This window comes from Rhinopithecus bieti, unplaced genomic scaffold (genome assembly GCF_001698545.2).
Source record: "Rhinopithecus bieti isolate Rb0 unplaced genomic scaffold, ASM169854v2 scaffold_65, whole genome shotgun sequence".
In the NCBI taxonomy this organism is placed as follows: domain Eukaryota; kingdom Metazoa; phylum Chordata; class Mammalia; order Primates; family Cercopithecidae; genus Rhinopithecus; species Rhinopithecus bieti.
In genome coordinates, this window is record NW_016803344.1 from 5088546 (window position 1) to 5108850 (window position 20305).

At 46.3% G+C, this 20305-nt stretch overlaps 1 protein-coding gene and 1 long non-coding RNA gene across 2 annotated transcripts in view; one reads left to right on the top strand and one right to left on the bottom strand.

Moving 5' to 3' along the window:
* Positions 1 to 1629, bottom strand: part of LOC108533630 (uncharacterized) — a 17799-nt gene extending 16170 nt beyond the window's left edge. Inside the window, exon 1 of the long non-coding RNA XR_001886775.1 lies at positions 345 to 1629. This is a non-coding gene — a long non-coding RNA (uncharacterized LOC108533630). The remainder of the gene's footprint in view (positions 1 to 344) is intronic.
* CHMP4B (charged multivesicular body protein 4B) overlaps positions 1 to 20305 on the top strand; it is a 43300-nt gene continuing 22995 nt past the window's right edge. Inside the window, exon 1 of the mRNA XM_017878474.1 lies at positions 1 to 263. Within this exon, the coding sequence (XP_017733963.1) occupies positions 74 to 263 (190 nt within the window). The 5' untranslated portion in view covers positions 1 to 73. The remainder of the gene's footprint in view (positions 264 to 20305) is intronic.

A 20305-nucleotide genomic window follows, 5' to 3' on the forward strand; every position in this document is an offset into this window, starting at 1 on the left:
GGGGCTGGGAGCGGGCGCCGGAGCCGAGCCGAGCCGGAGCGGGCGGCGAAGGCCGGCGCGGCGAGCAGCAACCATGTCGGTGTTCGGGAAGCTGTTCGGGGCTGGAGGGGCTAAGGCCGGCAAGGGCGGCCCGACCCCCCAGGAGGCCATCCAGCGGCTGCGGGACACGGAGGAGATGTTAAGCAAGAAACAGGAGTTCCTAGAGAAGAAAATCGAGCAGGAGCTGACGGCCGCCAAGAAGCACGGCACCAAAAACAAGCGCGGTGAGGCGGCCCGGCCCCTTCAGACTTCCCACGGTCTCCCCCCAGGCTCCCTGGGCCCGGACTTCCCCCTTCGTGACTCACCTCGGGGTCTGGTCTGACCCTGGAACTCTCCGGGTCAGACTTCTTGCCGGATCTGGGACCCCCTCTCCGACTCCCTTCAATGTCTCCGCGATCCCTGGACTTTTCCATCGTCAGACTTATTCTGCTCTCTCCTCTCACCCTCTCTCCACCCCGCCAGGCCCCTTCAGACCCAATCTCACAGCACTTTCCTCCGTCCGCACTCTGTCCCTTTCTCTTCCGCCTTTTTCTGCTCCCTTTGGCCTCACCCACCTGCCTAGCTACTGCCCCTGCCTCCTCCGCGGCTCATTTCTGCCCCCATCCTAGCATTTCTGTGCTTCCTGGTCCTACCTGTGCCCTCTCCCGGCTCCTCGGTGGAATCTGTGAGCTGCCCTTGGCCTCTCCCCGATCCCCTTAACTCAGAATTCTCGTTGAAAAGCCTCCTTGGTGGAGAGAAAAGGGGACTGGGGGAGAGGAGACCCCCTGATTCCTGCTTGTTCACTTGCTAAGTGAACTCGAGCAAGTTGCTCTCCCTTTGAGGCCTCAGTTTCCCCATCCGTCAGCCAGGGTTTGGCCTCAGTTGAGGCCTAAGGTGTCTTCTAGCGTTGTGATTCACTTCTTGTTGCCTCATAGCTTGGCCTTACCAAAGTTTCCCGTGGCGCAAGCCTTCACCCCGTGACTCACCGCTTCCCCATCCCTCTGAACCAGAAATAGAGACTCCCGACTCCTCCCCAGTCCCCACTACTGGGATTCAGGGCCCCGGCATCGAATCTTGAGGCATTGCTTACTTTACTTCCTGTTGTTGTATGGCTTTCTGGGCATTCTAAGTGCTTTGTGTTTTTCTTAAGTGAGATGAATGTGAAAATGCTTTAAAACTGTAAAGCTGTTTAGAAATGTTTGCTTTTTCTTGTTATGGCCATGTGAGAGTGAAACACAGAACGACATCTCTTCTCTTTGAGAGGGGTTTAGAAGTGAAGTAATTCTCTCAGAAGTCTGCTAGTGACTAACAGTGTGACCTTGAGCTAATTTACCCTTCTGAAAGGAAAATCATGGATTTACAGTGCTCAGCACATAGTAGGGGCTACATCGATGTTTTCTGCATTCTAATAGGAGAACAAAATAGCCTATCTTGAGGATGCTTCTCTGCTGATAGTCAACAGATATTCTGGTAATTCTTTTTAGTGCCTGGTGCGTGCGCTGTATTCATAGGGGTGAACAAAACACAGACTCAACCCTAATGGGAGAAAAGACCGAAACAGGAAAATAAATGAAGAAAATATTGTCCGGGGGTGATAAGTACTAAACACACAAAAAGATGGTCTGATAGGGAGTGGTGGAGTGGGAGGGATGCCACTTTAGATAGAATGGTCAGGGAAGGCTTCTTTGAAAAGGTAAAGTTTGAACTGAGTCTGGAGAAGGAACCAGCTCTGTAAAAATCTGGGGGAGGAGCCTTCCAGGCATGGAAAGCAGCATGGGAAAAGGCTCGGAGGTTGGCAGGTTGTAAGAAACAGAAGAGGGAGACCCCTGTGTCCCGAATGTAGTGCTTGGAGGGAGAGTGATATGAAATAAAGGGGTTGGGAGTTGGACTTTGAAATTGTTGGTGAAGAGTTTGGATTTTATTCCAAGTGGATGGAAAGCTTTTGGAGGGTATTTTGCTGGAACGTGTCCTTATTGACAGGGTTTTTGAAACATCATCTGGCTGCTGTTTGGACAGTGGGTGGGGGATGAGGGTGGGAGCAGGGAGAACAGTGAGGAGGCAGCTGCAGTGGTCCATTTGTGGCCTGGACTCCAGCTTAGTTGCGGAGATGGGAACAGGGTTATATTTTGCTGTCTCTAGCTTTTTCCTCTGATGACTCTCCCTCAGTCCAGATCCTCTGTTTGTGGTCATCAGAGGCAGTGTTTTTACCTTTCTGCATTTTGGAATGCAGGAGTAAAGTGTCAGTTTACTATTCTCCTCTGATCTTTTGGTCTGGAGCTCACTGAGTTTCCGCAGTTTTGTTTTTTTTTTTTTTTTTGAGATGGAGTCTTGCTCTGTTGCCCAGGCTGGAGTACAGTGGCACAATCTCAGCTCACTGCAACCTCTGCCTCCTGGGTTCAAGTAATTCTCCTGCCTCAGCCTCCTGAGTAGCTGGGATTACAGGTGCGCGCCACCATGTCTGGCTAATTTTTGTATTTTTAGTAGAGATGGGGTTTCACCATGTTGGTCAGGCTGGTCTCCAACACCTGACATTGTGATCTGCCTGCCTCGGCCTCCCAAAGTGCTGGGATTATGGACGTGAGCCATTGCGCCCAGCCATTTCTGCAGTTTTGGCGATTGAATTGACTTTCAAGGGGCTGTGGGAGAGCTCGTCAGCCGACTGCAGAGGACCAATCTCAGTTGTCAGACTTCCTGAAAACAGGCTGTCTTCCTGAGTTTGCTTGAGAGAATGGGAGCTACTGTAACCTACCCTTCTGTTTAGCATCCTCTGGGAGGAAGGTCTTAGTGTGGGGAGGTGAACACTACCACATTCAGGTAGTCTACTTATTCACCTGCCAGTATGCTGGGACCTTGAGAGTCAGAGATGAAAATACTCTGTGCCGGCCCTTCAGGAACTCAGAATTGGAAGTGTGGGGTGGGAGCGTGTGTGCGTGAGAGAGAGAGAGCAGGAAATGATTATAATAGTGCAGAAACGTGAGTATGTACGTGGGCTGAGGCTGCCGAGGAGGAGGCACCTGTTTTGGGGGAAAGGATAAAGAAGACTTGGCAGAGGAGGGAGAATGTGAGGTGGGTCAGCAAGGAGTTGGGTGTGTTTAGGAAGCAGGAACAGTGTTGCCTCTTGAGTCTGTGGGTGGGACAGGAGATAACACTGAGAGTGGCCTGTAGTCTTTGGACCTTGACCTGGAAGTGGTGAGGAGCCCTTAGCTGTCCTTTATTTTTATTTATTTATTCATTTTAAGCAACAGGGTCTCGCTCTGACACCCAGGCTGAAGTGCAGTGGTGCAATCATAGCTCACTGCAGCCTGCAACTCTTGGGCTCAAATGATCCTCTCACTTTAGCCTTCTGAGTAGCTAGGACTTCAGGCACATACCTAGCTAATTCAAAACATTTTTTTTTTGTCGGGACAAGGTCTCGCTGTGTTGTCCAGGCTGGTCTCAAACTCCTGGCCTCAAGCGATCGTCCCGTATTAGCCTCCCAAAGTGTTGGAAGCAGAGAGTCATCGTATCTGCTTGGAATTTTGAAAGAGCACTCCAGCAGCAACTTAAAGGAAGAAGTGTAGACTGACCAGGAAGGGACTGAAGGCAAGAATCTCATAAGGGGCAAGGTTAGCATCTTTCGGACCTGGGTTTGAGCCACAGCTTCATCATTTACTAGCTGTGTACCTGGGGCAGGTTACTCTGCACCTCACATTCCTCCTCTACAAATCGGGGTACTAGTATCTGCCTGATTGGATGAAAATATGCATGCAAAGCTCTTAGGACAATGACTGCCATATGGTAAGTGACAGATAAATGCTTGTCATTATCATTATTACAAGGAGACTTGCAGTTCTTCAGGTGAGAACAAAGGGCCTAGCGTAAAAGCATGGGAAACTGGAAGAGAAATAATACATGTCTGAGACTTTTCTGAAGGAGAATCAAAAGAGACTTGGTGATTTGTTGTAATTGTGGGAGTGGGCAGGACGAAGGAGAGAGGGGAGTAGAGGATGATTCCCTAGTTTATAGGTTGGGCAGCTGGTTGGATGGTGATGGCATTAATGAAGTTGGGAAACGGGAAGGAGTGGGTACTTCATAATTGTATAGTCCTTGTAAGTTTGGAAAACCCCTCAGCATCCACTGAGACTGTGAGGTCCACGAGGTAAGATATGATGGTCACATTCATTACTATGTCCCCACCACCTAGCACAGTGCTTTGCACATGCTTAATGGTCAGCATTTGTTAAATGAAAAAAAACAACTTGTGGGTAAGTTCTGTTATTCCCATTGTACAAGAGAGGAAAATGAGGCTCACGAGGGGACGAACTCAACTCAGAGACCAGTTCTTCTGTTGACTGTGGGCATCTTGTGTTGTTTACTCCCATAATGACCAAGGGTGTCATCATGGCCATCACCATGTTCATTAAACACTCAGTTCATTAAACACCCACCTGTGCAAGGTGTGGTGCTGAGTAGGGGAAAAAGAAGTGAAGCAGAAACTGGCCATTCCCTGCTGGGTGTGTAGCCAAATGTGGATGCTATCTTTGAGGCATACACTTTGGAAAGATGAAACAAGCTTTAGAAGCTTTGAAACAGGCCTCAGAAGCTTGAGTAGAGTATTTGCAGTGTGTAGGTGTGTCCCAGGTAGTGGTTCCGGTGAGGGGCCTAGAGCAAAATTTGGATTACATGTTTTTTCCAAATTTCATTTATTTTTCTTTAGTCATATATTCGTTCTTAAGCACGTAGCAGGCCCTTACTGTGTCCTTGTCCCCATTCTTGGTGCTGAGAATGTAGATGTGAACCAGATGTGGTCTCTGCCATTCAAGGGACTTAAATATCATTTATGAAATGATATTCACCTCACATGGCTATGTGAGGATCAGCTAAGATAATATATGAAAGAGTGTGGCAAATTATGGATATTGAGTAAGTGTACTTTTCTTTTCTGATAAAGTTATTGTTGGTCAGACTTCTTTGGTTTAGTTGTCAAATGGAAAAGTTCTTTCATTGAGAGCTGGATGGAAACCAAGATCAGAGTTTAGGTGAAGTGACAAAAATCACCCAAAACTAGGTCTTTTTTGGTACCTTTCTAAACCATGCCCATTGGTGTTTTTCCCTAAGAAAGGTGATCATACTTTTCTGGAGAACATGTGGGGAAAAAAAGAAAATAAAAAAATGGAAGATGGTCAAATATCAAAGATTCTTTTATTTTTAAGTCTGGTAACTAGCTAAGGAAATATCTACTCTAGATGGTTCAGATCGTCCTTTTTTTCCTGTTTTAGTAAAGATGAAAACAGTTGTAGACAAGATCATAATTTAACAAGAGAATTGTATAAGATTTGGAAATGGAGACTGGCATCTGAAACACCCTACACTGGTACATTTCTGTGGATTTATGGATGCAAATCGGTTCATTTACAGGTTAATTTAGGTGTAGCTGAGAATGTCTGATGGATGCATAGAGGCCAGGAGCTCACAAGAGATATTTCTTCATTAAGTTGTGCTCATTGCTGGAGTGAGAGTGGTTTTCTCCTGTTTAATAAAGTCTCTCTAAAACATAAGCATGTGTGAAGACACCGTAATAAGTGAAATTTATAGTGAACTTAACTATGGTTCTCTGGAATCAAGATCTCAGGTTGAAAAGCACAGTGTCTCAATGGTGCATGTGCCAGCAGGATCTCTTATCCTAGAGGCCCAGGGATAGAAAACTCGAAATCCACCCAGGGAACTGAGCAGTGGGAATTTCCCTCAGTGACGCTTAAGTTTCTTGTTTGGAAAAATGGTTGGCTAGGTTGAGTTTGGTTTACTTCTTAAGACAGATGGAGTACCAGAGGCCCTATGTGTTGGCTATCCAAACATGCTGGTGCCTTTGATTCAAATGACAAAATCCTTATTTTGCCCCATTTGGCAGGTAGATTAGATATTTTTAAGTGCCTGCCAGAGTAGGTTTATAATGTGATTTGTAACACAAGATAGATTTTGTTTGGAAGTTTAACTACACGTGAAGACCTTTGAGCAGGACTGTTTTGCTTGGAGAAACCTTGAGTTGTCCAGAGTTGGGTTTGAGTGTGGAGGGAGGTCTTGGAGACCATCCTATGAAGATGTGTGCAAGCCAGCCATTTCTGAGGTGTAAAACCAAGACTTAATTTGTTTACAGGGGTCCAGAGCCTTGGCATGGAGCCGGGGCCCACCAGGAGGAGGGGCAGAGCTCTTGGGGCCTTGAGGATTTTCTTATGAAAACTTAGTCTTCTTGCTCAGAATTATTTTGTGTTGTGTCACTGTCTTTAAGAGTGTGTGAGACAGAGGATATTAGAAAACAACTTTAGTTGGTCATTTTGCAGATGGATGATTATATTTAGAAGGGGAAAATCTGAGCATAGCAATGGGAAACTACAGATCTAGCTGGTTATAGTACTGGTCTGTTTTTAAGCTGTTTGGCTCAAGTCAGCCATCATTTATTACGTTTCTTCTCGGAGGAAGGCAGTGTGGTGATGTGGGCAAAAGATTCCCAGTTTGAATGCAACTTTCCCTCTCACCAGTAGTACCTTGGCAGTTACTTAGTTTCTCTCAGTCTCAATTCCCCCTTGTGTGAAAAGGGAAATACTACCAATGCTTACTTGTTAGGGCTCTTGTGAGGATATGGAATAAGTTGATGTATGTAGAATGCCTGGCAAATAGGCGAGATGAAACTGTTTCCTTGGCTTCCCAGGGATAGTCTTAGGGACAGTAAGAGTTTAAAGATAGATGAGACACTGCCTTCTCCCCACAAGGGCCCACACAGTTCATTGAGGAAGACACAGAGGTAAAAGTAACTATGAGAAAAGGCAAACCCCTAAGTTTACAAATGAAATGTTAGAGGAAAATACAGCAGGAAGAGTTTAATTCATCTCTGAGGTTGCAGGTTCATCTCACCCAGCCACCCATCCAATGCCCAGATTCCCTTTGTGGCATTCCTGCCAAGTGATTAACCTCTGATTGAACCCCTCTGTTGACAGGATTTGTATTAGGTGCCCTATCCTCCCACACTATAGCCTAGTCTGTCTCTGGACAGCTCCACTGTAAAATCACCTTTCTTATTTGGGATTGATACCTGTCGTTCTGTAGTACCCACCTCTGCTACAGGTTGGGATGGTAGCTTCATAGGGAAGCAGCCTGGGCTGGTGAAAAGAATGTGGGATACGGGGACTGAAGGGTTGAGACAAATCCCAGCTTTGACACTAGACGTTTGTGAACTAGAAAACGGGTTGTGATTTCTGCCTCTTGGGGCCACAGAGAACAGGTCTGATCCCACTTCTAAATGACAGATCAAGGACGATTGTGCTTATGTCTCAAGCCTGCACTTCTCTAGGACAGCCCTTCTACATTTCATTGACTGTCCATTTTCTGGTGCTTCTGTTCCTTCCTTTTTACCCTCCTTTGGATGTGCTGCTGTTTACCAGTGTTGCTCTTTTTTTTTTTTTTTTTTTTTTTTTTTTTTTTTTTTTTTTTTTGAGACGGAGTCTTGCTCTGTTGCCTGGGCTGGAGTGCAGTGGCCGGATCTCAGCTCACTGCAACCTGTGCCTCTCGGGTTCAAGTGATTCTCCTGCCTCAGCCTCCCGAGTAGCGGAAACTACAGGCGTGCACCACCAAGCCCAGCTAATTTTTTTGTACTTTCAGTAGAGATGAGGTTTCCCCATGTTAGCCAGACTGGTCTTGAACTCCCGACCTCAACTAATTCGTCCGCCTCGGCCTCCCAAAGTGCTGGGATTACAGGTGTGAGCCACAGTGCCCGGCCAATGTTGCTCTTAAGGTGTGGAGTGGACAGAGCTGAATAATCTGAATATTCTAGCCAAAGTCAGAACATGCAGGGCCAAGCCATTTGTTTAGAAACTAGTTTGGTTACGTGTGCTCTTGAGCCCTGATACTTCCGGTATCACTGAGACAGGGAAAAGTGATCATATTTTCCTGTGGCTTATTCATTAGTAAAGGGATGAGCATCTAGGAACCCCTAAAGTTTGTTTGGTCCTTCTTAAGGAGTCTTAGCTGAAGGACTGAATGATTTTTAAGTTCTTAACAAGAGCATCTGGCTGGCTTGATTCCCCAACAACTGATATTTCTAGCTCTACCTCCTCCCTCTTCCTTAAAGGGCAAAGCTGGCTTGGAGGGCTTTTTTGAGTGATGGAGTAAAGCTATACATCCCTCTGGTTGTATTTGTTTAGCTCAAAAGGCCAGTGATGTGGTATAGTGGAAAAGGTGCTAGCTTTGGGGTGAGAAGGCCTGACTTCACATTCCACCTCTGCCACTTGCTAGTTTGGTAATCCAGGGTAAGCCTCCTCATATCTCTAAACAACAGCTTCTTTAGCTACAAAAAGGAATGCAGAATTGACTACACAAGCTTTCTGCTCAAAGTGTGGTCTATGGAAACATCTGGGACATTGTTAGAAATGTGGACTCTTAGGCCCCATCCTGACCTACTGAAGCAGAACCTACATTTTATGAGATGCTCAGGTGGTTTGTATGCCCATCAAAGTCTGAGAGATTTTGAAACAGATTTGGATATTTTGCAGTTTGGGGACTCTAATGTTGAGATCCCAAATCTTTGATCTTAATGCTGTATAGGTACACATTTGCGTTTAATTTCAGTTGATCCATTTTCAAAGATGGTGGCTGGAAACTTTTGCTTCACTCATGAATCTATTTGATAGGTAAGTATGTAGTAATTTGAGCTGTGTGCCAGATACTGTCCTAGTTGCTGGGTAAACGCAGATGAAGACAGGTCATTGCCTCTGAGGTGCTTATAATCTAGCCAAGTGACACAAGTAAACAGATAACCAGGGTACAGTGCGATTTGTTCTCGAAGCATATTCAGGATTCAGTTTGTGACATGCACCAGAGGAAACTGGAACAACTTCATTGTGGGGGCTGGGGGACTTCAATTTATGTTTTATTGAGTAGTTATTTTGGGGAGTAATGAAATGTTAGAGCAGAAAGGAACTCAAAATGTATGAGTGCTTGAAACTTTAGATTAATAGGAAAAGTTTTTGAGAAAGAAAAACCAGGAATGTGGAACTCTTTGCAGTACTTTTAAAAAGTACTTTATTTGAATCAGAAGCCCCTTGGCGGGGACATGAGAATGGGTCAGTGTTTAACTTGGTCATAAAATAATTAGCTTTGGAATACTAAATTTAAAGTATAGTTTATTCTGATAATTAATTTGCTTAATTATTCAGTTAATGATTCAGTTAAAATTGTCTTCCTATGAAAGGAAGTAGAAACTAAGAAACCTGAGTAGTGGATTCTCTGCCGTCTGCGTAAGCAATCATTATAAATTCCTGGTTTGTAATCGTTATAAGATCTAATAGTTGTATAAATAAAAATAAGACTTTACATGTGTGTAGCCCAGCCACTATTCCCTGAAGAGGTTTGGAAAGGAGTTGCCACCCAGACTAGGATTTACTCTGTGACTCCCCCATTAGGGTGAGGAATTTTTTTTTTTTTTTTTTTTTTGAGACGGAGTCTGGCTCTGTCGCCCAGGCTGGAGTGCGGTGGCCGGATCTCAGCTCACTGCAAGCTCCACCTCCCAGGTTTAGGCCATTCTCCTGCCTCCGCCTCCCAAGTAGCTGGGACTACAGGCACCTGTCACCTCGCCCGGCTAGTTTTTTGTATTTTTTAGTAGAGACGGGGTTTCACCGTGTTAGCCAGGATGGTCTCGATCTCCTGACCTCGTGATCCGCCCGTCTCGGCCTCCCAAAGTGCTGGGACTACAGGCTTGAGCCACCGCGCCCGGCCAGGGTGAGAAATTTGATCAACATGGTGTGTCCTAGAGTTCCCTGGACTTGGAGACATTGACTGACAAGGCTGACATTTAAAACCCAGATTAGGCTGGGCATGGTGACTCACACCTGTAATCCCAGCACTTTGGAAGGTGAGGTGAAAAGATAACTTGAGGCCAGGAGTTTGAGACCAACATGGGCATCAAAGCGAGACCCCATCTCTATTTTTTAAAAAAAGTTAAAAATAAAAGCCCAGATTATTGCTAGTTTCTTTCTTTCTTTCTTTCCTTTCTTTTCTTTCTTTCTCTTTCTTTTCCTTCCTTCCTTTCTTCCTTTCCTTCCTTTCCTTTCTTTCTTCCAGTCTTGCTGTCGCCCAGGCGGGGAGTACGGTGGCAAGGTCTTGGCTCACTGTATCTTCTGCCTTTCGGTCTGAAGCCATCCTCCCACCTCAACCTCCTGAGTAGCTGGGACTGCAAGTGTGCACCACCATGCCCAACTAAATTTTTGTATTTTTTTTTTTGTAGAGACGGGGTTTTGCCGTGTTGCCCAGGCTGGTCTCAAACTCCTGAGCCTAAGGTGTCCACCCACTTTGGCCTCCTAAGGTTTTGGGATTACAGGCGTGAGCCGCTGTACGTGGCCTATTGCTATTTTATTTATTTTTTTGGAGACGGAGTCTCGCCCTGTTGCCCAGGCTGGAGTGCAGTGGTGCGATCTTGACTCACTGCAACCTCCACCTCCCGAGTTGAAATGATTCTCCTGCCTCAACCTCATGAGTAGCTGGCGTTATAGGCACATACCACTACACTCAGCTAACTTTTGTATTTTTAGTAGCGACGGGGGTTTCACCATGTTGGCCAGGCTGGTCTTGAACTCCTGACCTCAGGTGATCCACCCACCTTGGCCTCCCAAAGTGCTAGGATTATAGGCGTGAGCCACCGCCCCCAGCCTACTCTCTTAATTCTCTATCAGGTAAACTAGTTGCTTTCACCTCTCCAAAGCATGTTCTCAGAATTTTGCACATAGGCAGCGTGTCATCGCAGATGCTTGGCAAGTCTGGAATTAGGACTTTGGGCGTCAAGTTGTAATGGGCTCCGATAGCCTTCTGTGGCCTTGTCTAAGGAGGGAACTGATATCAGCCTGGTATTCAGTTTGCTTCTCCTAGCTGACAGGGCTGCAGGGCTCACAGCTGCGGACAGCCCTCACAGTTAGATTTTAGAGGTAATTTTGGAGGTGTAAAGGACACAGCAATATAGGCCTGGTTAAGTAATTTTCTTTCTTTTTTCTTTTCTTTTTTTTTTGAGATGCAGTCTTGCTCTGTCACCTAGGCTGGAGTGCAGTGGTGCAATCTGGGCTCACTGCAAGCTCCACCTCCCAGGTTCACGCCATTCTCCTGCCTCAGCCTCCTGAGTAGCTGGGACTACAGGCGCGCACCACCATGCCCAGCTAATTTTTTGTATTTTTAGTAGAGACGGGTTTCACTGTGTTAGCCAGGATGGTCTCCATCTCCTGACCTCATGATCCACCCGCCTCGGCCTCCCAAAGTACTGGGATTACAGGCGTGAGCCACCACGTCTGGCCCAGTTAAGTAATTTTCATCGTGCTTAAAAACATTGTATTTCAAAGAAAAAAAATTTTTTTTCAGAAAAGGTATCCTCAGGAAATGAAAACACTTTCCCTATCTTTGGGAAATGCCATGTACTTTACAAACTTCATCATGTGTGTGAGTGGTGTTGTTCCATTTTAGAGATGAGAAAGTCACGGTTCAGATTATATGAGTCACTGGGCAGATCTAGCTCTGTGACTTGGGGATCCTGAGGTGGGCTATATCACAGTGGATTTTCTGGTGTGTTTGGTATTCCGTGGGATCTCAGCTCTGTCGCCCAGGTTGGAGTGCAGTGGCGTGATCATGGCTCAACTGCAGCCTGGACATCCTGGGCTCAAGTGATCCTCCCACCTCGGCCTCCTGAGTAGCTGGAACTATAGGCATGCACCACCAAGCTTGGCTAATATTTTCTTTTATTTTTCAGACAGGGTCTCACTCTGGTGCCCAGGCTGGAGTGCAGTGGCACGATCTAGGCTCATTGCAACCTCCACCTCTCAGATTCAAGCAATTCACTTGTCTCAGCCTCCCGAGTATCTGGGATTATAGGCACGTGCCAACACACCCAACTAATTTTTGTATTTTTAGTAGAGACAGGGTTTCACTGTATTGGTCAGGCTGGTCTCGAACTCCTGACCTCAGGTGATCCACCCGCCTCGGCTTCCTAAAGTGCTGGGATTACAGATGTGAGCCACCGCACCCGGCCTAATTTTTTATTTTTTATAGAGAGGGGAGTCTCACTATATTGCCCAGGCTGTTCTTGAACTCCTGGGCTCAAGCAGTCTTCCCACCTTGGCCTCCCAAAGAGTTGGGATTACAGGGATGAGTCACCACCCCGCCCCAGATTGCTATAATCCTTGAGTGCTTGTAATTTATCGATAGACAGAATCTTGTCATTGGAAATCAATTTTTATAATATTTCCTGTACAATGTGAGCACCTATCCTTATTGTGCAGAGGAATACTTCACAGTGTTTTATGGCTTCCAAAGAACTTTCACATACATAATCTGGTTTTGAAACTCAGAGAAGCCTTATGTAGGGCAGATTATGATTTTTAGCCCCATTTTTTTCCTTTTAAAGAAAGGAAGAAACTAAGGCTCAAAACAATTAAATGGTGTCCCTAGAGGCAGAGTCAAGGCTAGAGCCCTTCTTGAGGCTCCAAGGCTAGTGCGTTTCTGCCACTCTGTGCATCCACCCTGGCTCCTTCCTGTTAATGCTGCATTTCAAATTCCCCCCAGCTTCAGCAGGGCTGTGTCAATAGTGGGTGTGGTCAGTCAGGTTGAGGAGGACAAGGTTGGGGTTGGGGTGTGGGGGCCTCAAGAGTGACTGGACCGTGTTATACACAGCGGGACTAGTGCCAAGGAGAAGACCAAGAAGAGACTGTTGTTACATTTTGGAATGGTTTGAGAGCCTTTATTCACTCGTCTTCATTCATTCAATTCGCTACAACATCAACATTATGCATTTCCCTGCCACATTTCCATCTTTTCCCACAATAAGCTCATTTTCTCTGTGGTCTCTAGAGTAGGGTTTCTCAACCTTGACTATTGATATTTTGGACTGGGTAATTTTTTTGTTGTGTGGGGCTGTCTTGTGTATTGTAGGATGTTTAGCAGTAGCTTTGGCCTCTACCTACTAGATGTTCTTAATACCTCCCCATCCAGTTGTGACAATAAAAATGTCTCCAAATATTGCTGAATGTCCCCGAAAGGGTGGGGGGAGGGTGGCAGAAGCTCCTAGGTTGAGAACCATTGCTCTAGGGCTTGTCAAGCCACTGCAAATAGAGCTCTAGAGTATCAGAGGCTGGTCTAAGGATAAGGGGGTCATAAAGAGCAGGGCCGGGGGATGTCTGCTAGGTACTTTTCACCCTACCGTTTTGTTGTTGTGCTCGGGAAACCAAGATCCAGAAACTTAGCCAAGGGCCACCTGGCTCTGCTTTCTGGAAGTCTGGCTAGGGCTGGGAATCCCTCCCACCCAGGACTCTTTGATCAACCCATAGTCCCTAGTCTTTTCAGGTTGAAGAACCCTTTTCTAGTTTCAAAAAATATCGAGAATGGGTGTATGATAATGGTTGTACTTTTAATACCTGTTAATTCAGAAGATGGGATATTAATACAAAATTCCCTTCATCCGATATTCACTATATAGCCACTGTCTTTCTTCCCGATGTCTGTGTCTGTGTAAATGGTAAATTTACACATATAGTAGTTGTTTTTATTATTGTGTGATATATTCATCATTTAGTTTCAGGCAGGGCACAGTTGGGCACATTCACAGAGCGCCGGAGTGACCACTGTGAACCCATGAGCTCACAACCCATAGGTTGGGAACTGATTGACGTATTATACCAGGAGACTTGAGAGAACAGCAGACCCGAAACTCGGCTTTTCCTGAAACCATGAGCTGTCTTCACACTTGAGATGGAAATCTCCACACTCTGGAAATAAAAAGCCGACAGGCTACCCAGAGTGTTCAGTGCTGCTCTCTCAACAGCTATACACTAGGGCATTTGTGATAGAAGAAGAGGCATTTGGCTGAAAACAAGCTTTACGTTTCTAGCATTAGTTGGTAAATGGTGCATGGGTCTAAGGGGAGTTTAAAATAATGGCCTTTAACTTGGGAATCTGTGTTTGCAAACCCTCTCATCTCAAAGCACTGAACTTCTTTGACAAGAACCATTATTCTTATTTCAGAGGTAAGAAGCAGAGAGGCCAAGGCCACACAAAGGGTCCCTGAAAAAGAGCCAGCTCCTCCCAGGTTTAGGAGATGGACCCGTGGTTGGCGTCATAGGGTGGAGCTGTTTGTTTTTATCAGGTGATGGTGGGAAAAGGAAGAAAGGTTGTTAAGTTCCACCCAGTTTGGCAAACATTTTGAGTGTTTACTGTGAAAGACTCAATTTGAAGGGATGGTGTGGGTCATAGTTCTTACCCTCTAGGAGCTCCCCATCTGGTGAGGGCTGTAGAGAAAGACAGTGCATAATTCTCTGTAAAATAAGGCACGCCTACCGTTGGTATTTAGTCAAAGTATGGTAGGAGAAGGAAGGAGGAAGAAGTGAATTCCAGCTGGGAGACTCTAGGGTAGCGCCAGGGGGATGGCAGGGGTTCTGAGCTGGGACTTGATGAATGGAATTTGGGAAGGAGGAGGCCGGCAGGACTGTTTGAGGCAGAGGGGACTGTGGGACCCAAGGTACAGAGATTAGCATGCGCTGTGTTTGTGTGTGGGAGGGTTGAGGGGTTATGGGGTATAGATGAGGATTGGTGGTGGCTCAGGTGGAGTGAGAGTGTGGGTTGCGGCCTCCCTGAGGAGCCCTGGATGCCAAGCTGAGGAATCTGTGTTAGTCTGAATTTAGTGAGGCACATGCCAAATGGACACTTTCTGTCTCTAGAGAGCAGTTTGCTAGGACCAGCAGCCATCTCCCTACAGCACTCAGGTGAAGTTTCCCATTGGTAGGCTGTCTATTACTGTCTGAGGGAACAAGGTGTGTCTGGGGGCTGTTCCCTTATAAGGAAGTCCCTCAGTCACTACCCTTTCTCTTGTTTGTTCTCCCTGTTCCTCTTCTGCTTTATTTGAAGTCCAGCCATTCTGGGCAGCTTGGTAGAGGCAGAACAGCAATTTTTCTGTTTTCAGAGTATCTCAGGTTGCATGCCAAAGGTAAGCAGGCAAATCCTCTTTGCTTAAACTAGCTTGACCCAGCCTCATTTATTAATCAGGTCCTTGGCTAATATTGTGCATTTCACTCCCAGCTGGCTCGCTGGCTAACTCAATTAGTTGTGATCTTTGGGATTGTTTAATCTTCCTTTCATGTTTATCTTTGGTTCAAAAGAAAGCTAGTTATTCTTTTTGGTTGATGACAGTGACCTGTATTTCTGAGGCCATACATTTCAAGCACACTGGGGTAAGACTTGTGGTAGGACTTGACTTCCTCACCTACCCACCTTTGGGGCCACAGGATGTAGGGGATTTGTCTCCTGTGTGAGGATAGTGAAGAAAGGAACCAGCTGCTAAGGGCTGGCCTGACTTGAGTCATTTTAATTCAATCTGCTTTTTAGGATGGCGATCGAAGAGAAAATCAATGATCCTGGCGGTGTCAGAAAGAACAGCGGGCTTTTCTGCAAAGGCCTCATGTGCTTAGCGTTTTAAGTCCTGGCTCCATCATGAGCAGCTAAGCCTCTTAGGAATATGGTAAACATTTACCCACCTGGTTCTAAATTAGGCCCTTTAAAACCTCAAGTCTCCACTAGTGACATTAAAACAGCCCTCTCCTTTTTATTAACCTGCCCAGTACATTGCTGTCTCCTAAGCAGTTCTGGAAGATCAAACTTTAGTGCTCATCTTGTCCATACAGGGGGAAATCCCGGGCCCAGAGAGATGAGGTGACCTGTTAAGAGTAACACAGCTCATTGAAGGGAAAGCTGAGACTGGAACTCATGTCTCTTATCTCCTCATTCCAGTGAATTCTGCTGTGGCCTCATCTGCTTCTCAATAGACGCTGTGGTAAATGTGGGCAACCCTGCCAGAATAGTTTTGAAAATAAAGTGAAAGTGCCATGCAGAAAGCCAGCTGACAGGAGAGATGGAGTAAACAGTTACTATTTTAGGGGGTTGTTTTCTTTTGAGTTATAACTGGCTATCAGTGGTTAGGCGGGCGGGCACAGCCGTGGTGGAGGATCATAAACTACAGGGTCTTGTTGCACCTACATTTCTGACTCTCTGTGTGACCAGGCTGAACAAGTCTCTCCCTGCATCAGAGTTTCCTCCATGCAAGCGATCAGAATAATTCCTACTTTCAGCTCATTTTACAGGACTCTGGGGAGGGTTAGGAAGTCTATAAAGAGACCTAAGAAAAAGTTGATATATAAATAGTAATTTTTGGTGCTTCTTGTTTTTTTTTGTTGTTGTTGTTGTTGTTGAGGTATAATTTATTTATAGTAAAGCAGGTAAGTCTTAGGTGACAGCTGAATGAATTTTTTAAATGTATACACTTGTGTAACCACCACACAGATCGAGATATGAGAACATCCAGCACTCAGCAGGCTGGAGGGTTTATAGCAGTTTAGGACTTGAGAATAGAGCAATATTTGTTTATTCTGGCCCCTTTTAGAATTTCAGAGGCCATTTATCCTTCTGTTACTCATTCAACATGTTTCCCAAACACCTTGTAGTACTGGGCACGGTGCTAGGTATTGCTGGGAGAACAGAAATGAAGAATTGTTGGCCTCTGTCTTGGGCTCACAGCCCATTAGGGATTATGACTTGAATCCAGGGAGAAAGCGAGAAGAGCTGTGAGAGGAAGCTTGGAGGAGAGAGGCTGCTTCTTGCTGGGAGAGAGGAGGGTGTGTGGTATTTATGTAGACACAGAATTTTCCCCAGTTCTCTCTGTTTGTAAACATAGGAAAGGGACCAGATTATGAACTTTAGCCCCTTCTCGGTCAGTTCTTTGCATTCTCAGACCATGTTGGGTACTTGGAGAGGTGCAGGCCCAGCCGACAGTGCCCATCTGTGGTGTTTGCTCAGCTTTGCCTTTCCCTTGGGAAGCAGAAACAAACTCAGGCAAGAACAAGAGACACTTCCCTCCCTTTCTTTGGCCCCTAGACTCTAAGGAACTGATTTCCCTTCTGTCTTGGGTCTTAAGGTTATAAGGCCACAAATCTGTGAATTAATTTTGGCCTGAATTTCTTTCTTTGCCCTCTTTGGTTGAGTAATTAAAAATTTCAATTTCTTATGTGAAACCAGACCCCAGAAAGACTTTCCTGATCATTTTCATATATGAGAAATAAGTTTTAGATTTTCTTTTAACTGGCTAATATACACACGTATAGCTCTGTGGTTGGTAGGAAAGGAGGAGGCTGTATCCAGAGTAGACACATGGTGACCCCTTTCTTTAGAGAGAGTCTCCGGAGATGGTTTAAGACCAGTGCCTAATGTAGGGTCAGCCTGAAGAGATAACACCATAGAACATCTGAGCAGTATAGAGCCACATCTTGGTACATGTGTAGACAGTAGATAGGAAAGGAAGAAGGGCAGATGGCTCCGCCTGGCTGAACCTTGTTCAGGGTCTGATGAGTTGTCGGTCTTGGAAATATAAATGACTTGAGAGATCATCTGGGCCCATTCCTGCACTCCCATTTTACAAATGAGGAAACAGACTTTGATGTGACCAGAACTGACTGGCAGCAGAGCTGGAACCAGAACCAGGTCTCACATGTGCTGGAGAATGAAGACATTCTGGTGGAGTGCTCAGCAGGATGTGGAAGGAAGCTTGGCTGGGAGAGGTTGGTGGTGAAGAGGAGGATGAAAGGAGTGGCAGAAGCATTTGATGGTTCCCTCAGCATATGGAGCCAGGAAAAGCAAGGTGCTGAGGTGGGAGAGACACTGAGGTTGTTAATCATCTCGGGGAGGGACCTGGGAGCCCTACAGCAAGAGGGTATGGGGGATACCATGGCCAGGCTGAAAGATTTTGAATGGCTTGGGCATCTATAGTGCTTATCTTCCTTATATTAGTTAGCTTGGACTACCATAACAAAATACTATAGACTGGGTGGTTTAAGCAACAAAACTTTATTTTCTCAGTTCTGGAGACTCAGAGTCCATGGTCAAGGTGCTGGGTAATTCCGTTTCTGGTGAGAGCTCTCTTCCTGACTGGCAGACAGCTGCCTTCTTGCTCTGGCCTCACATGGCCTTCCCGTAGAGTATGTGTTGTGCATTGCGGGGAGTGGATAGGAAGTGGGGGTGTCTCTCTTCCTATAAGGCTAACAGTCCTATCAGATTAGGGTCCCATCCTTGTGATATCAGTTAGCCTTAATGACCTCCAAGAGGCTCCATCTCCAAGTGCAGCCACACTGGGGCCAGGGCTTCAACATATGAATTCTGGGGGATATAGGTCAGTCCATAGCACTCCTTAGCTTTTTGTTTTCTGATTGACTACTTTAGGACCCTTGAGGTATTGTTTTTTTTTCTTGGTAGGGAGGCTGCTTTCTGACATTCCTTTCTTTACATTATTTTCTAAACAATCAGATTATAATCTAGCACTGTGAATTAATTGTTCAAAGGAACAGAGTTTTGTTTTGTTTTTTAATTTTTAAAAAATTTTTTTGAGATAGGGTCTTGCTGTGTCACTCAGGCTGGAGTACACTGGCATGAAAATGGCTCATTGCAGCCTGGACCTCCACAGCTCAAGGGATCCTCCCACCTCAGCCTCCCAAGTAGCTGAGACTACCTATGCTCAGCTCATTTTTTTTTTTTTTCAGACAGAGTCTTCGTCTGTCGCCCAGGCTGGAGTGCAGTGGCGGATCTTGGCTCACTGCAACCTCTGCCTCCTGGGTTCAAGTGATTCTCCTGCCTCACCTCCCGAGTAGCTGGGATTACAGGCACGTACCACCACGCCTGGCTAGTTTTAGTAGAGACGGGTTTTCACCATGTTGGCCAGGCTGGTCTCGAACTCCTGACCTCAAGTGATCCGCCCACCTCGGCCTACCAAAGTGCTAGGCATGAGCCACTGTGCCTGGCCGCCCTGCTAAGTTTTAAAAGTTTCTGTGGAGATGAGGTTTCACTATGTTGGCCAGACTGTTCTTAAACTCCTGTGATCTACCGGCCTTGGCCTCCCAAAGTGTTGGGATTACAGATGTTAGCCACCGTGCCCAGCCTCCCAGCTAAGTTTTAAAAATTTTTGTGGAGATGAGGTTTTGCTGTGTTGCCCAGGCTGGTCTTGAACTCCTGGCCTCAAATGATCCTCCTGTCTTGGCCTCCCAAAGTGCTAGGATTACAGGCATGAGCCACTGCACCTGGCCTCAGAGATTATGTTCTATCAGTGTTTCAGTGTCTGGTAATTCTGTACAGTTTGGAGTTCATTCTTTAATTTTGTTATTTTCACATATACAGTTGTGACAGTGTTCAGCAGGGATCGGATAGCAAACCCATGAACTAGACTGTTTTTTTTTTGTTTGTTTGTTTGTTTTGAGACGGAGTCTCGCTCTGTCACCCAGGCTGGAGTGCAGTGGCCGGATCTCAGCTCACTGCAAGCTCCGCCTCCCGGGTTCACGCCATTCTCCTGCCTCAGCCTCCCGGGTAGCTGGGATTACAGGTGCCGCCACCTCGCCCGGCTAGTTTTTTGTAGTTTTAGTAGAGACGGGGTTTCACCGTGTTAGCCAGGATGGTCTCGATCTCCTGACCTCGTGATCCGCCCGTCTCGGCCTCCCAAAGTGCTGGGATTACAGGCTTGAGCCACCGCGCCCGGCCTGTTTTTGTTTTTTAATTATGGTAAAGTATACATAACGTTACAGGTGTGAGCCACCGTGTCTGATCTGTGCCCCATTTTTTAAGGACTAAGGCAAGACTACCTTTCCCCCAAAAGAATCGGCTTCCAGTGCCCTTCGCCCCTTGCTGCATTTGGGCAAGGAAAATCATTTGTCTGCAACCCCTTCATCATGTCTCTTTTGATTCCAAAAGCATAAAAGGCTGGTTGGGTTTTCCCTCTTGCCTTGCTTTTCTAACAAGCGTGCACATTGGAAGTATTTTTCTGCCGGCATTTCGCTCTCTTCCCCACTTCCCCACAAACGTCCCCAGCCCCCAGACCTCCCTTGTCATCTCGGTTGCCAGGGTGCTCTCATGCTTGCTCAGGCAGAAGGGGGCCCTTGTTGGCATGGATTCAGCTGGAAGCAGAGGAAGAAAAGCCAGTCGGAAAAGAAAGAGTGCATCCCAGCCTGGGAACGGAAAACCAAAACAGGCTGTTTCCCCTCTGTCCCAGCCAAGAACCTGGTCACCTCGATCAAGCCTGGCTAAGAGCATCCAGCCTGGGACCTGGTGGGTGGGGGAGGAGCTCAATCAGTGCCTTCATTCCACCCGGAGGGCCAGACCAAAGCGCCAGTGCCAGTCATAGTTAGGTGGTTCTTAGTAAATGATTTGCTTCTTTAAATATAACCGCCTTTCCACGTCTGGGGATGAGGAAGAAATGGGCTGTTGT